The sequence below is a fragment of the Phoca vitulina genome, unplaced genomic scaffold, assembly GCF_004348235.1.
Source record: "Phoca vitulina isolate PV1807 unplaced genomic scaffold, GSC_HSeal_1.0 scaffold3, whole genome shotgun sequence".
NCBI classification, from domain to species: Eukaryota; Metazoa; Chordata; class Mammalia; order Carnivora; family Phocidae; genus Phoca; species Phoca vitulina.
The window spans coordinates 14429093-14444372 of record NW_022589706.1 but is presented as its reverse complement, the minus strand read 5'-3'; the positions used below and the strand labels follow the sequence as shown (position 1 = coordinate 14444372).

Genomic DNA, 15280 nt, shown 5'->3' with positions numbered 1-15280 from the left:
GGGACCAGAGAAGATGCACATTACTCTAGCTTAAAAGACCAGGAGCTTGCTTTTGCCTCATTGATACTCAAGCTGCTACTTGAAGGTGCTCAGAGTTTTACCATTCAATCTGCCCCTGCAGCTGATTTAATTCTTTAAAGGTTAATTCTATATTCTGTCCTTTTCATGCCCTCTTAGTCTCTTATCTTCTAACACAGGAAATGATAGATCAGTTGATTTGTTGCCTTTGTATCTATAATGAGTAGAGAAAATAAAAGACTTTGGGAAGTTCATAGGAAGCAGATACATGGAGAAATGAAAAGAGATATTTTTGGTTTGCCCCTTTCTTAGTTTGTTTTTGAAAGGCAAAATCTCAAAGAAAGTAGAGTGAAGTCTTGGGGATATTTTTTGGTTTGGGAAGGATATAACGAGGTGTGTAAAGGCATCTGTAGGGAGGAAGTGAATGGAAGTGCTGATCCAGAGTATTGGAAGACATGAGAAAGAAGGGACTGATCAATAGCTATTTTTCAAGTACGGAGCATAATTTGTGTCAGGCTGCTGAAATGAGTTAGTGCTTCATAGTTAATGGCTGTGAGCACATTCCTGTATTGCAGCACTCTCCAGAATGTTTGCCATCAACAATTCCAAAAGGCTAAGAGTGACTCACAGTCAATGTGAGTAACGCACTGGAACTTCATGAACTGGGACCTCTCCTTATCTGAAACCCTTCCCCTTGGACATTGTGTATCTGTGCTTATGTTCCGGTTGGGCTGCCTCTCAAACCATCCAGTACTCTTGCCATCTTGTTTGGGTTGACCTTCTTTCATTTGGGGTTCTCATGGTTTCCCCACTCAGCTCTTTCCTAAGCCCTAAAGAAATACTGTCTCTTGCTATTCAAAGTGTGGTCCATGGACCAATGGCATAGATATCACCTGGAAGTTCATGAGTTTCAGACCCCACTCCAGATCAACCAGTGAGTCTTCATTTAAACAAGATCCCCAGTGGGTTCGTGTGCTCACAAATAATAAACACCACATTATTCCACAAACATTGATATTCACATCTGCTATTTCTGTTCCCTCACTCTTAACCTCCTTCGGGCCCCTTTTTTTCTCTTACCTTACATTAGAAAAGACTCCTCAACTTTTCATTAACCTCTGTATGAATGATTCCAAAGTGTCATGAGCTACACTAGCATAAATTGGCATAAAGTCCCATTAAAATATTTTTTTTCAAGGTTTTGTATTTGCTTTGGTAATTGGAAACTGGAAATGGCTGTGGGGCCTTCTTCCTTTGTAGAGTGGTATGAGTCACAAAGCAGTCTGAAAATTAGACATTTATGAAAACAAAGACCACACCATCTTACCCTTGTGGGTCCCTAATGTTAGCAGAGTGGGTACTGCTCGTGACTGGAGGCATATTAGAAATATGATCTCATTTAAGTAGCTCCCACTTGAGTGAGTTATATCCATTCATTGAGTGTTTCTGTGAACCATGTGCCACACACTGAGCCAAGTATTATGTATTCATGATACGATATAATCAGCACATCGGCCCTATGGATCATGACCCCCATTTTACAGATGATGAAAGTGAGGCTCAGGGAAGGGAAGAAAATTGCCCAAGTTACACTGCTGGGGAACTGCAAGATTTGAAAGAGACTGCATTCTTAAATCTATGTGATTTCTCCAACTGGAAATTCCTTCTTTTGGTTCTAAAAGGCTTTTTCCTTTGGGTTTAGTGGGCATTCATTTTTGAGAAGAGGTTTTACACTAAGCTAATTCCTGACCTTCTTTCATACCTGGGCTCAGGTATTTTGAGTTCTCCATCCCCATCCTTGTCTTCATTGTCTGTTTCAAATGCCATGTCCGGCATGACATCCATTCTGATACCTTCCAACAAGATGTCACCTCTCTCTTTGAATTGTGTTGCCTGTGGTCCTCTGGAAGCTTTACTTAATTGTGGAATTACCTGGCACCTTCACTAACAAGGACGTTCCATCCTTCGCTCCCCTCTGCATCCTTTGCCCTGCCTGGCACTGTGCCTGGCACATCACAAATAACACATATTTGTTCAGTGAATTGAATCCGAGCTGACTTCGCTTTGACAGGGACCTTGGGAGTGTCAGAATGCTGGGTGGAGGAAAGGTTGTTAACAGAGGAGAATTTCTCTACACAGACTATTTTACATGTTTTGCCAAGGAGCAGCCCAGATTTCTCTTAAAATCCAGACCACAAAGAATGGAGGCTGAGGAGATGACAAGAGGAGGCAGAGTCTGTTATAAAACCCCAGGAGCCACCTGGCCTGGCCTCCTAAGAAGAGGAGTCCACTCAACTGCTTTTGTTCCTGAAAAATCTCAACTAGAAAGAAAGCAAACATTTAAAACTTTCTCTTGGAAAGCTATTCTGCCTTTGATTTTTCAGAATGTCTTCAAGTGATTTGGGTCTATTTTTAATACCCGTGAGACATGATGTTGTAAGGAGAGCTAAATATAGGGGCCACATCCCCCTTTCTTTTATTCATTGGCCTTAATCTCCCTAGGAGGAAAAGAAAACGCACATCATATTTTACCACAGAGTTGTGACGTTTGCCCTGATGGGCCCTGCTGAAAGGAAATTCATAAATACCATGTTGGAAATAAAGATAATGAATGGATTCTTTTTGGAGAAAACGTTAAGTGGGAGTTTCTTTATGTTAAACCTCCCCTGTCTGCTGAAGACTGTGAGATAGTTCCTCTTGTTTTTCTCAGGGTCCTTTGGGGACAGCAGTCAGCCTGTGTTACTGGAGCAAGCTTCAGCACCCTACCATCGGAATCCAGAAGAGTAGGACACTCAGCCAAAAATAACACACGGCCTCAGAGCAGCAGCTATAATTCCGGTTCATTATATACTTACGAGGCTTATTCTTCCTCCTCCTTCCCTCCTCCTCCTCCTCCTCTTTCTTTAAAGAAGGCATTAAACTCGCGTTAAAAGCAAACAACTGTGTGAGTACCCATCAAACCAGAGGGAGGGACTAGGGCTTCTTAAAGCAGCGTAAGCCTGGGAATCTGTGCTGGAGGGCTCTGCTCTCTGTCTTGTGTATTCTTTCATGCCTTTGCATTTCCCACACAGCTCAGGATCCATCATTTCCATTTGTTGTGAGTGGATCTGGGATGTGGCTTGGAAGAGTCCCTGGGTGCGTCTTCAACCTGGTGGCAGGTGCCATCATGGCCTTTAGTTGTTGTGAAGGCTGATTAAGAGGGAAAGCAAATGGAGGTGTGGCTATCAGAATGGGTTCTGGAATCACCACTTAGTCCAGGTTCTACCTCTTAAAGGCCATGAGAACTTTGTAAAGTTGTTGAACTTTTCCATGCTTCCATTCCCTCATCTCCATAGAAGAGATAATGATAACACCTTATAGAATTGTAGTAAAGATTAAAGTGCACATCATGCAGTAAGTACTCAACAGCCCTTAGCCTGTAAGTCTACCATTGTAACAAAGGGTGGTGCCAAGGAATTTTCTAGACCAGGGACGTGATTCAGGCCCCTGGTTTAGTATATTTACTATGTCTTCACCATCTGCAGGATGGTCTTGGCTTAATTTGGTTTCTAAATTTGTTCACGGTCTTGATTCCCAGTGCTGTTTTAGGTAGGGTGGCAGACTCAGCTTTAGATGAGAAGTTGCATCTACAAGTGTTAGATCTATGCTCCATGTGGGCTGCCTCTTAGAGAAAAGGTGTCCCAGCCTCTGCTTCCTTTGCTGTTCCTCAGTAAACAAGAGCAGCCCACAACCCCCCTTCCTGAGAGATGGAACTGAAGCTGGAAACATTGGATGGTTTCTTCCAATGAGGTGGAAATAAAAAGGTCCTAGAGAGCACTTTTTCTACCTGAGTCCAAGAAATACAGTCCCCACCCACTCCCTAAACCTTCCCAAAGAGGCTACATTTTTGAAATTCTTTGCTGGGCGTACTCTTATCCCTCTGTCTTTAAGAATGGCAGCTCTCCAAAGGAGCATGCCTTTGTTAAATGCCATTCAAAAGACCATCTCTCCTGATCTTGGGTTGTTCCTCCTCTGAAGGAGATCTTTGGGGAAACAGGGCCTCAGGGCTCTTAGGTCAGAAGGACTCTTGTCCCCAAATTTCTCTGTGTATACAAATCATTAACTAGAATCTATCAGAGGAGAGTTTATTTGTCTGTGTGGTGTCTTGTCAGCATCCATGGATATTTGGATTTGGAAATGAGTCTAAAAAGATAAAAGATTCCATAGGTCAGAGTACCATAAAGTCCTGGTGTTGTGGTCTACATTACTGTGGAAATATTTCATAAACTATTTTATTTAAAAACACTACCACCCAAACCCTTAAATCTAGATTTTATACGGAGGGTTGGGGCAGGGTCTCCTTGTTGCTCTTCTTAAAGGACACTGACATATGAGTGGGACTTCTAGAGTTGAACTACGTTGGGGTAGGGGGGTGGGATGGAATGGATCCTTGAGGTAGTTAGTGCAAGCATGTTTCCTTCCCCATGGCTCAGATATTATTTGTAGCTGAAATGATTTGTTTACCTAGCTATTTCCCCAGAGGACGGTGAGGACAGGGACCTGTTCTCTTTATCTCTTAATCACTAGTAACGGGCACCATCCTTAGCACATAGTAGGTGTCCAATTCATGCTTTTAGCATCCCTGAGTAATAAAATGATATGAAGACACACTACTTTGCAGCTGTTTACTTATAGAGAAAGACATTTGTCTTGACTTCTGTTATAGGACTGGATTTATCTCTGATGCCAGTTTGGAACTCAGAAAAACATTGAATTTGAATTTTGACATTTGGTCTGTCTATAAATTTCTGGTTTATTTGATAGCTGTAATAGGCACATTTAGAATATAAAATAAAGTGAATTAAATATGTTGTAGAGTTTGTCCCCCTACTCCTATTCTCCAAATGCTGAAAGTGCTAAACAAATGTGTGCTTAGTTTCATGGTTGCTAGGTTAATACCTGGTCTGCACCCGCAAATTGGTTTCTTTGTTGTAGAACCTTTAAAAATTATGGCTGTTCAGATAGCAGCTAAAAAGTATGAATTCAGCTCTTATTTTGTAGTTCCTGTCATAATGCTTTTCTGGAGAGAAGAATGAACAGCCATGTTTGTAGCAAGTGGTCTCACCTCTAAATTATAGGCGTAATTTACGATGGTTCGATTTGAGATTTTTTTTTTTTGACTTTATAATGGTGCAAAAGTGATACACATTCAGTAGAAAACTGTATTTTGAATTTTGAATTTGGATCTTTTCCTAGGCTAGTGATATGCATAGGATACTCTCATGGTGCTGCGTGGTGTCAATGAGCCGAGCTCCCACTCAGCCATGTGATCATAAGGGTAAACCACTGACACACAACCATTCTGTGCCCATACAACCATTTTGTTTTTCACTTTCAGTATGGTATTCAATAAATTACATGAGATATTCAACACTATATTATAAAACAAGCTTTCCGTTAAATGATTTTGCCAAACTATAGGTTAATTTGTTATGAGCGCATGATAAAGTTAGGGTAGGTGTATTATTAAGCGTGTTTTGACTTATGATATTTTCAACTTACTATAAGTTTATCAGGATGTAACCCCATCATAAGTCAAAGAGGATCTGTATATTGTTTTTTGTGGTTTTTAGTCAAATCCTTGATGTTACTTTGACTTGGTTTTCATGATTTAATTTATTTTAGTTGGTAAAGATTATTCATCACTCATTTAATTCCAAGGTTATCTATTGATTCTTTTTTCCTCATTTGGTATTTGCTGACATTTTGTGGCACTCAAAATTGATTTATACAAAATCAGTCATCTAAATGTCCAGAGGAGACGTCTTTCACTTGTCATCAGCTGTTTTTCTGAACTAATAAGTAGACTAGTCATGTATGTTGAGGTTGCTGAATGATTGAAGGGCAGGAGTCCTTCCCTTCACACCAATTGTATGATACTTATAAAAATTCTTAAATAATTTTGAAAGTGAGATCACTGAGAAGGTTCTCCCAAGGTAGCACCAAGCAGTTTCTTGGTTGGGGACTAAACTCTTCCCTGTAACATTTTTTTAAAAAGTTTATTTATTTATTCTAGAGAGAGTGAGAGCGAGAGAGTGCACATGTGCGTGTGCTTGTGCGTGAATGGGGGGGAGGGGCAGAGGGAGAGAGAGAATCTCAAGCAGACTCTGCACTGACCATGGAGACTGATGCAAGCCTAGATCTCACGACCCTGAGATCATGACGTGAGCTGAAATCTAGAGTCAGACACTTAACCGACTGAGCCACCCAGGTGCCCCAACCTATAACATTTATCAGTCATTCTGTTCCTAAGCTACTCTAAACCTATGCTAATAATAATAATAATAATAATAATAATAATAATAATAATAAAGCTTGCTGTGCAAATAGGCGTTCAAGGTATGTCTTCCTAGCCCACTGTTTCTTAAACTTAATGAATTAGACTTGTTAAAATGCAAATGAGCTTCTGTAGATTTGGAGTGAGGCCCAGGATTCTACATTTCTGACAAGCTCCTAGGTGATGCTGGTCTGTATACTTGGAGGAACAAGCCTACCTTACAACCCAATTCACATCCTAATTCACCCTATTTTGAAATTCTCAAACAGTATCTGAGGTTCCCCTTGTGTTAAGATATTACTATTAAGAGTAAATGAAGAAGGAAGAGATCCCAACACCCCCCTCCCACCTTCCTGCCCATGCCAACTTACATTTCATAACAGCAATGAGAACTTAAGTATGTGTGTAAGTGTATAAACCAGCTGGATTGTTTTTAATAATCTTCAATCAAAAGAACTTGGTGGTTGATAAAGTCAATTTTCATGAGTCTTTGAATTCCTATTTCGGAAATTTATTTGTGCCTGAGGGACTTTGGCAGTCGGTCACCTTTTCTGATCCAAGCCTTTCTCCTCTTCTGAAGTTCCCCTTGTCCCCATCCTCATTCCTTACCTGGTTGCGAAGTCTTACTCTTCCAAGCCAAACTTGAGACAAAGTGTTAGGAGATAGAGCTTTGGACTACCCCTCCTAGGAGTATTTGCTGTTTCATAGATAGTGATAGGAAAGTTTTTAAAACCAAAAGGTATGACTGGTAGAATTTTTTTTAGCTCCATGAAAGACTACTGGAGGACTTTTCGGGTGGAGGGGAGAAGGGGGGCAGGAGGAGCGGGAAGAGGGAAAGAAATTTCCAGCTTGCATATAGCCTATTTCTCATTCATTTTATTCATAAGATCCACCTTCCCACTCTACTTATTAGTCTATTGGTTATTATTTTGAAGGCTTATGACTTCAGATGGTCTTTCAAGTAATCTCTTTTAAGAAAGTATTCTGTAATTCATCTCTGCTTTGTTTAACATTTGCTAAGGCAATACTCTGTGTCTCTGGGCTCCCTTGATGTCCAGGATACCATGAAGTCAGGAACAGTATATAAACATACTGGAAAGGGAAATATTATTTTTATATTAAATTGGGAAGGATAATGTATGGAACGTCTTCACCTGGTTGGACTTAGATTTGATTCTTCGCAAATCAGTGACAGATTCATATGTGGAGAAAAATTGAGGTTCTCATCTGTATGTTGTTTTTTATTACATTATTTTGCTTCAGGCTCAAGCATATCAAAGTAATTCAGACACTGTGGATGAAATCATCTGATTTCCATCAATAAATGTCTACTAAATCCTTCTGATTATAGGCAGTTGGTATTATTACATAGTTATAGGAAGACACAGTAATATCATGCAGTAATTAATTGGAGTCTATGTGGCTTAGATTTATACAACATTTGATGCTTATAGTTATAGCTAGGCTGTTTCTCACTTAAGTGATATAAGTAGACTTGGGTATTGAAATGGATTCTGTTTCTTTGTTTGAATATTTGAGTCTATTGCTTTCTATCCCTGTTCATTACATGCAGGTTAAGAATAAGTCCTTCCTGGTTTACCATTTTCTTTTTTATCATAGAAGACTTCTTATTCCATACAATTGAAAATGGTTGTTGACTGATTGATCACATAATTTGATTAAGTTGGGGAATCATAAATCATACACATACACAAAACATTTGACTTTTGCTTAAAATCCATAAATGCACATTTATTCACCATTATTTTGCTGTGGAGCCAAGGCCTTTGCTGTAAGTTGGAGGGGTGTCTTTTTTTGTATAAGCTGTATCCCTAAAGGAACCTCTACAAATTCCAGTTTCAATTTCTTCCACATTAATTAAGAATGTAAAGACAGTGACCAGCGACCCAAGTAGAGAAGTCTGTATAGATTTTTATGGTCCCTGCCCCTACAATGGCAATTTTTTAAAGCATTTTTTCTTTATTGGGTCTTTCCAAAGCATTTGACTAGTTTCAGGAAAGCAACAACTCCCTTTCCATTGCAACTCACATTTTATAGAAATATTATTAATTAAATTATGTAATTACATTAACAGGCACAACTGGCATAAATAGGGCTGGGAACAAACACAAGTGAATCTTGGTAAGCGTACAACCCAAAGTACATGGTATATGAGAGAGCTACAGTGTTCCACTGTGCGTATCACTGTAGTTCAGTTTAGATATTTTAGGCAGGGAATGGTAAACATTAATTATTCCAGTGAAACAATGAACTCGAGACCAATACTCTTATTTTTTCTTCCTTTTCAAAATATGACTATGGGACCAGAGTTCATCCATTTCAGATTTATCATTCTTATGATAGCTGTTTTTGTTTATTTGTTTTTGTTTTGTTTTGTTAGAGTTAATACACAGACACCTCTGGTGTTGTGGATTTGAAACATTATTATAGTTGCTTTTTTTTGTGAAGGAAATTTCTGAAGATTAATACCTTACTATTAGCTTCCCATTAAAAAAAAAGCAAAAACAGAAGTAAATGTTTATAAAGAAATATCTTGGAAAATTTTAGTGAGAATGGATGTGAAGGTGGTAATAAAATGGTGGTAAGAACTCATAAAAATTCTAGCCCAGCTGTTAAGTGAAAATGTGTGCAAAATCCTATCGGTGGGTAAAAGACCATCCATTTCTTCCATGCCTGGAGACTCCTTGGCTCCCTACTTACTTTCATCAATGTGCCGCTGCTCTCCTGGCCGAGACTTCCTTTCATTTTCTCCTTTAGACAGAGTATCTGTATCTACTTGAATATGTTTATGGCCATATCATACCTTCATTTGACACTGTGGAATGCATGGTTTAATTCACCTGGAAAACTTTTGAGTCTTTTTTTTAAAATTTAATTTAATTTTATTATGTTATGTTAGTCACCATACAGTACAGCATTAGTTTTTGATGTAGTGTTCCATGATTCATTGTTTTCGTATAACACCCAGTGCTCTTTTGATTCTTAAAATGAAGTTTTAACCCATTTTTATTGTATAAGCTAAAAGAAATTTCCTTAGAATCAAGGGAAGACTGACTGATGATGCATTTTGTATAGATTTTTCCTTTTTTAAAATTTTTTATATAACTTTTCCATAAGGAAATGTTACAAATTCTAAGACTCTATTTCCTATTAGTCAGCATATTCTTTTTTTAAAAAGATTTATTTATTTATTTGAGAGAGATAGAGAGAGAGCAAGCAAGTGAGCACAGTGGGGAGGGGCAGAGGGAGAGGGAGAGAGAGTCTTCCAAGCAGGCTCCACACTGAGCTCAGAGCCCGACATGGGGCTCCATCTCACAACCCTGAGATCACCACCTGAGCTGAAAACAGGAATCGGACACTTAACCGACTGTGCCACCCAGGTGCCCCTAGTCAGCATATTCTTAATAAGCTGCTTATCTTGAGGGAAAAATAGTGATTTTCTGGCAATCCTTGGTGTTGCTTGGCTTGTAGATGTATTGCCATGTATCTGCCTTCATTTTCACGTGGCTTCTCCCCATGTGTGTCCTTGTGTCTACATTTCAACCTTTTTTTTTTTTTTTAAAGATTTTATTTATTTATTTGACAGAGACATAGCAAGAGAGGGAACACAAGCAGGGGGAGTAGGAGAGGGAGAAGCAGGCTTCCCCGCGGAGCAGGGAGCCCGATGTGGGGCTCGATCCCAGGGTCCTGGGATCACGACCTGAGCTGAAGGCAGACGCTTAACGACTGAGCCACCCAGGTGCCCCTACATTTCAACCTTTTTAATAAAGATACTGGTCATGTTGGATCAAGGTCCACCCTAATGACTTTGTTTTAGCTTGATCACCTTTGTAAAAACCCTATGCCCAAGTAAGGTCACATTCGGAGGTACTAAGGGTTAGGACTCCAACATATCTCTGTGGGAGGACACAATACAATGCATAACATGGGTCATAGTTATTAGCACTCGCATTTGAAAACCATTAAAAAAAAAAAAAAAAAGACTCTCTCAGTGGTGTCCCAGGGCAGGTTGCAGTTTGTGTCTTGAAATGTCAGTGCTGTGATCTGGCCAGAGTGTTATCTGTACTTTCCTTATACTTTATTTTCATAGTCAAAACTTCCTTTAATGAAAACATTTAACAAAGACAGAAACAGAACTAATTCTTTTTTGGTTGCTTGATTTAAGAATAGTGAATAAAAGCCATGTTATTTAATAAGCTTCTCTATTCATGTATGTTCTCATTATGTTTACATTTTGGAGACATGTACTTTATCAGTAGCGAATTTATACTGAGCTACGTTTATTATTTGGTGCTGCATTTTGCTTTCATTAATTTCCTTATTAAATGATAAGTAGCATTAAAATCATGCTATTCTGAGTTTGCATTCTGAGACAGAGTGACACTGCATTATTGAACACTTTTACCCTTTCTTTTTAAAATGCATATTTCTACATCATCTGTGAAGATTGCCACACTTAATGCTACTAACTTATGAGCAGGAGAAATGCAGACTGTAAAAGAAGGGGAAATACTGGAGTGTGAGGGACATATGTAGAGCAGACTGGGCTTGTCATGGAATCTATTTAAAATAATATTGCAGACATACTCAAGGCTTGTGATAAATGCTCTAGTTGGATTGTTTCATGTTATCCTTACAACAATTCTGTATAGCAAGAATGGTGTATTGGCCAGGGTGGCCTAGGTTATGCTGAGGGAACAAACAACCCTGAAAGTTTATTTCCTGTTCCCATAGTGTCGTTGTTGGTCCAGGTTACTCTCCAAGGCAACCGTTCTCCATGAGTCGGCTCAGCAGTCCAGTCTGCTTTGGTATTAAGGCACGCCTTATCAACACATGCCTCGTGATCACTGCATTATGGGGAAGGGTGGGCTGACAGTCAAGTGCCAGTGATCCCTGTGGGAAGTGATATCCATCCTTTTTGTCATATTTTATTAGCCAAAATAAGTCATGTGGTTATGGTTAATTTTAAGGGGTTTAAGGCAATGCAATCTTGTTGTGTGACTGGAATAGAAGAGAACCAGATATTGATGAACAATAATATGCCTAACTGAGATGATAATGCCTCCCTTTTGCAGGCATGGAAACTAGGGTTCAGAGAGGTTGGGTGACCTGGCTGGGGACATAGAGCTGCATAATGATGGGGCTGCTAATCAAACCTAGGTCTGTTTGACTTCAAAGATTATAGTCAACCGCTTTGTGTCTGCCTTCTATAACAATTAATTGAGCTGCCTTGCAGATGGTGAGATTCAAATGGTAAAACTGATTGCTCCCAGATCTCCTCATGGGGTCCTCTTGCTAAGTATTTATAGGAGATGGGGAAGAACTGATGATTGGTGAGTCTGCCATTGAGTCTAGGGTCTGGGAAAATATTCTGGACCCTTGTTCCTCTGGCCTGTCTCCTTTTACACCTCAGGATAACCTCTGAAGAAGCATCTGAATATTCTCAGTTAAAGAGAGAAGCCAACCAAGTAAAGGAAGGATTTTGCATTCATCTGCTTTGCTAGAGGTGAGGTGCAATGTATAGTCTTGTGATTATTAAAAAGATAGTAATGGCAAGTTAGACTTGTATAGCAATTTCTAGTCTAAAAAACATGTTCATCTATAATCTGAAGGTGTGAGCAAACCTACGTGTACTAATTCGCAGTGACATCATGTCAGTGAGGTGTGATTGTCAAGACAGGCAATGCAATCCGAGACTGCGCAAATAAAAGAGCATTGACTGGCATGAAGGAGGGATCTAGAACACTGCAGCCAGATCTGAGTTAACTCCTGGCCCATCACCTGGGCAGATGTCTTTGCCTCTTGAATTCTTCACTTATAAATCAGGAGCATAATGATGACTTCATAGAATCTGTGTAAAGAATAAATGAGGTAAGGCTAATGAAACACTTAAAACAGTGCTGGGTACCTAGGTCCAAGCTCAGTAAATGCTGGCTGCTATTATTATTATTATTATGGTGGTTGTTATTGGGAGGATTTTCCAAATAAGGCATGTGATAATTAAACTCTGTGTACAATGATAGATCATAGCAGAAATACTACACTGGATTCTGGAATATTACAATCACTATCACTAGAGGTAGTGGAATGTATTTTGAGGCCAGTAACCAGGATGGGGAAATTACCCAAAGGCTTCTCACATGGTTTGCTGAAAGAACTAGCAAAATCTCACCTGGAAAAGAGACACTTCAGCAGAGATTTGAGGCAGGGACCACTATTGTCCTTGGATCTTTGAAGGGTTGTCCTACAGAATAGGTTTTAGTCTTATTCCTTATGGAATTAAAAAAAAAAAAAAAAAAAACCAGTACATCTATGGAAGTGACAAGGGGAAGGATATCGATTTATTTGGGGACAAAGCTATCAACCATGGAAGAAGACTGTCTCAAGTCTCAAGAGGTGGTGAGTTTGGCATCTATGGTGGTTTAAGCATTGTTTGGAGGGGTATTGACAGGGTCATGGGGATTCAAGCATCAGAAGAGTGATTAGACTAGAGAAACCTCAAATGATACTTAAAACTGAGTTCTGTGATTTTAATCCTGGATTCTCAAGGGGATGAAGCCTTGTGACAGTATTTTTACAAAGCTTTCCAGTTGATTCTGCTGTGCAGTCAAGTTTGAGAACCACCGTTCTAACTGAAAAGAAGTACGTGCTATTGACAGCAGCCCCAGCTATCCATCTTAAAACTATAGGTAATCAATTCTGAACAGCGAGAGAGGGCCATTCTGTGTGAGAAACCACTGAAGCAGGACAGAGTTTGGTTGGATTTGGCTTGGCTTAGCCCCACATTTTGAGGAGTCTGTCCAAACTGAAGCCTCTGATCCTTTTGGATAATCATTTGGGAAAAGGGTTGAGGTCCATGGTCAAGCTTGAGTGTCTGTGGCAAAACCTCCCATGGGGAGAAACCAGGGATTGTAGGTGCTCAGGATTCAACTATAGGGATCAGTCTATTTTTCACCCAAGGGAGCTTGCTATTTTTCATGTTTACTGGCTGCTGAGTGATTCATATGGTGCTGGGGGAGATGTGTTCAAATGAAAAGTGTTGCTTCTATGTAAAGTAGCTTATTACTTCCATGATATTCCAGCCTATTGATACAACCCTGCAGAACAATGCAAATTCTGGTGTGTGTGTGTGTGTGTGTTTGTGTGTGTGTTGGGATGAGGAGACGATGGGAGCACACATAGAAATGCATATTTCTAGGGCGTAGAGCATGCCTTCACACTTCCCTCCTCTGACCTTTATGCCAGAAGCATAAGAATGACCCATTGTCTGCTGGTCCCGGAGCTTAGTTGTTCCTAATCTTTGGACGCTCAATGGCTGAGCTGGCCTCCTGCCTGGCCAGTTGGCAGCTGTCAGGGTAGCCCCATGTATCCCAGATTTATTCCCGTGTGGCTTCTTCCTGCCCGATCCCTCATCCTCTGGCCTGGCATTTTCTCCATGACAGTCTGCCCCTGAACTGTCCTCGCTGCCGCTTTGGTAAAGGCTTGCAACGAAAGGGAGGAACAGCCACTGGCGGATCCAGTTTGCGCAAGCAGCATCAGCAATGGATGAGACCTCCCCCAGGCTGGAAGAAGACTGGAAAAAAGGCCTTCAGCGAGAAGCGAGCTGGCAGGTAAGTGATGTCCTCAGCTCCGGACGGACCCAGATCTCTCTCTCTCTCAACTCTTTAGCCCAAGTGTAGGTAATTCACATCAGTCTGTTTGCAGAACTGCATTACCTGCAGGCACATCCATTTGGGAGAAGTCCTCGTTAATTTCCATCTCTTTGTAAACCATGCAAATAAGACTCCAAATGCATTTACTCTACATTCTCAAGCAAGCTAATAGAGTTTTACAAATCTATAGATGTTGCTAAATTTATACTTTCTTAATAAAGGCCCTTGAATTAACAAGTTGCAGGTGTATATCAAAGGAAGCATGCAGATTTGGTTTGTGTGAGTACAAGTTCATTGTAATATAAAAATTTAATACAACACCTGTCATCAGACTTACTTTATGGTGTTATAGTAGCTTGGAATAAGGGGCTTGGTTTTAACCTATTTTAATGAGGTGACCATTCTTTTAATGCAGCTTGCGTGCCTTTCTTATTTATGCTGAACTCATAATAGGTAGAAGCTCTGTGGTATGCAGAGAGTTCAAGCTAAAGGATTCATTTTGGTGTAGAGGCAGTTTTCATTAAAATATGCAAAGCAGTAATGTTTATACGTTACAATACCTATTTCAAATTAGCAAAATTATATGCTCCTGTCTCGTAAGCTGCCAACTGAAATCCCTTCCTAAATCCTGTTGAATGGCTTTGATTACTCTTCTTCACATTACACATTACACACCTCTAATGCATATTTTTACGCATCCACTGCATTGCTATTTAATTAGACAACAATATTGAAGAGCGAAGCCAGAACTTTTTTTTTTTTTTTTTCTTAAATGCCGCTGCCTTATGGAGAAAGAACACTTCCATGCATGAAGCATTTCTTTTGGGTGGTGTTGGGTAAAGTGAAACTGTGATTATCCATTTTGTCTATAGCAGAAAGTTTCACAGAAAAAAATGGTGATTTAGGAATTAGTTGATTTTCAACATCAATTATAAAAAATAATTCTCTCTTTTTGTAAAAAGAGGGAAACTTTTCATAAAATTTCTCCTCTGCAGGAGAAATTTTAGAGAAATGTGGCACTGATATTGACAGGTATGTTCTGTTCTAAGCAATGTGATGTTAAGTAAGGAGCTCCGGAAAAAAACATCCTCCAGCCTGCCATGAAATTGGCATCCTTCCACTTTGAGTGGGAGCATTATTTAGGAAGTAGGAAGGGATACAGAATGAATCTCTGCATGCTACTTTGAGAATGTCATGTGGTGGGTCTCCAGGGGGCCTAAACAAATATTCAGATATTTTATGGTAGGTAGTTGTGACTTTAGGGTTTTTATCT

At 39.8% G+C, this 15280-nt stretch overlaps 1 protein-coding gene across 5 annotated transcripts in view; it reads left to right on the top strand.

The window, feature by feature from the left end:
* PPARGC1A (PPARG coactivator 1 alpha) overlaps positions 1-15280 on the top strand; it is a 643892-nt gene that overhangs the window by 329977 nt on the left and 298635 nt on the right. For 2 of the 5 annotated variants that reach the window (XM_032400101.1, XM_032400100.1), the window contains exon 2: positions 13798-13965. The exons of the other annotated variants lie outside the window; for them this stretch is intronic. In XM_032400101.1, the coding sequence (XP_032255992.1) occupies positions 13897-13965 (69 nt within the window). In that variant the 5' untranslated portion in view covers positions 13798-13896. The remainder of the gene's footprint in view (positions 1-13797; positions 13966-15280) is intronic. 5 annotated transcript variants of the gene reach the window in all.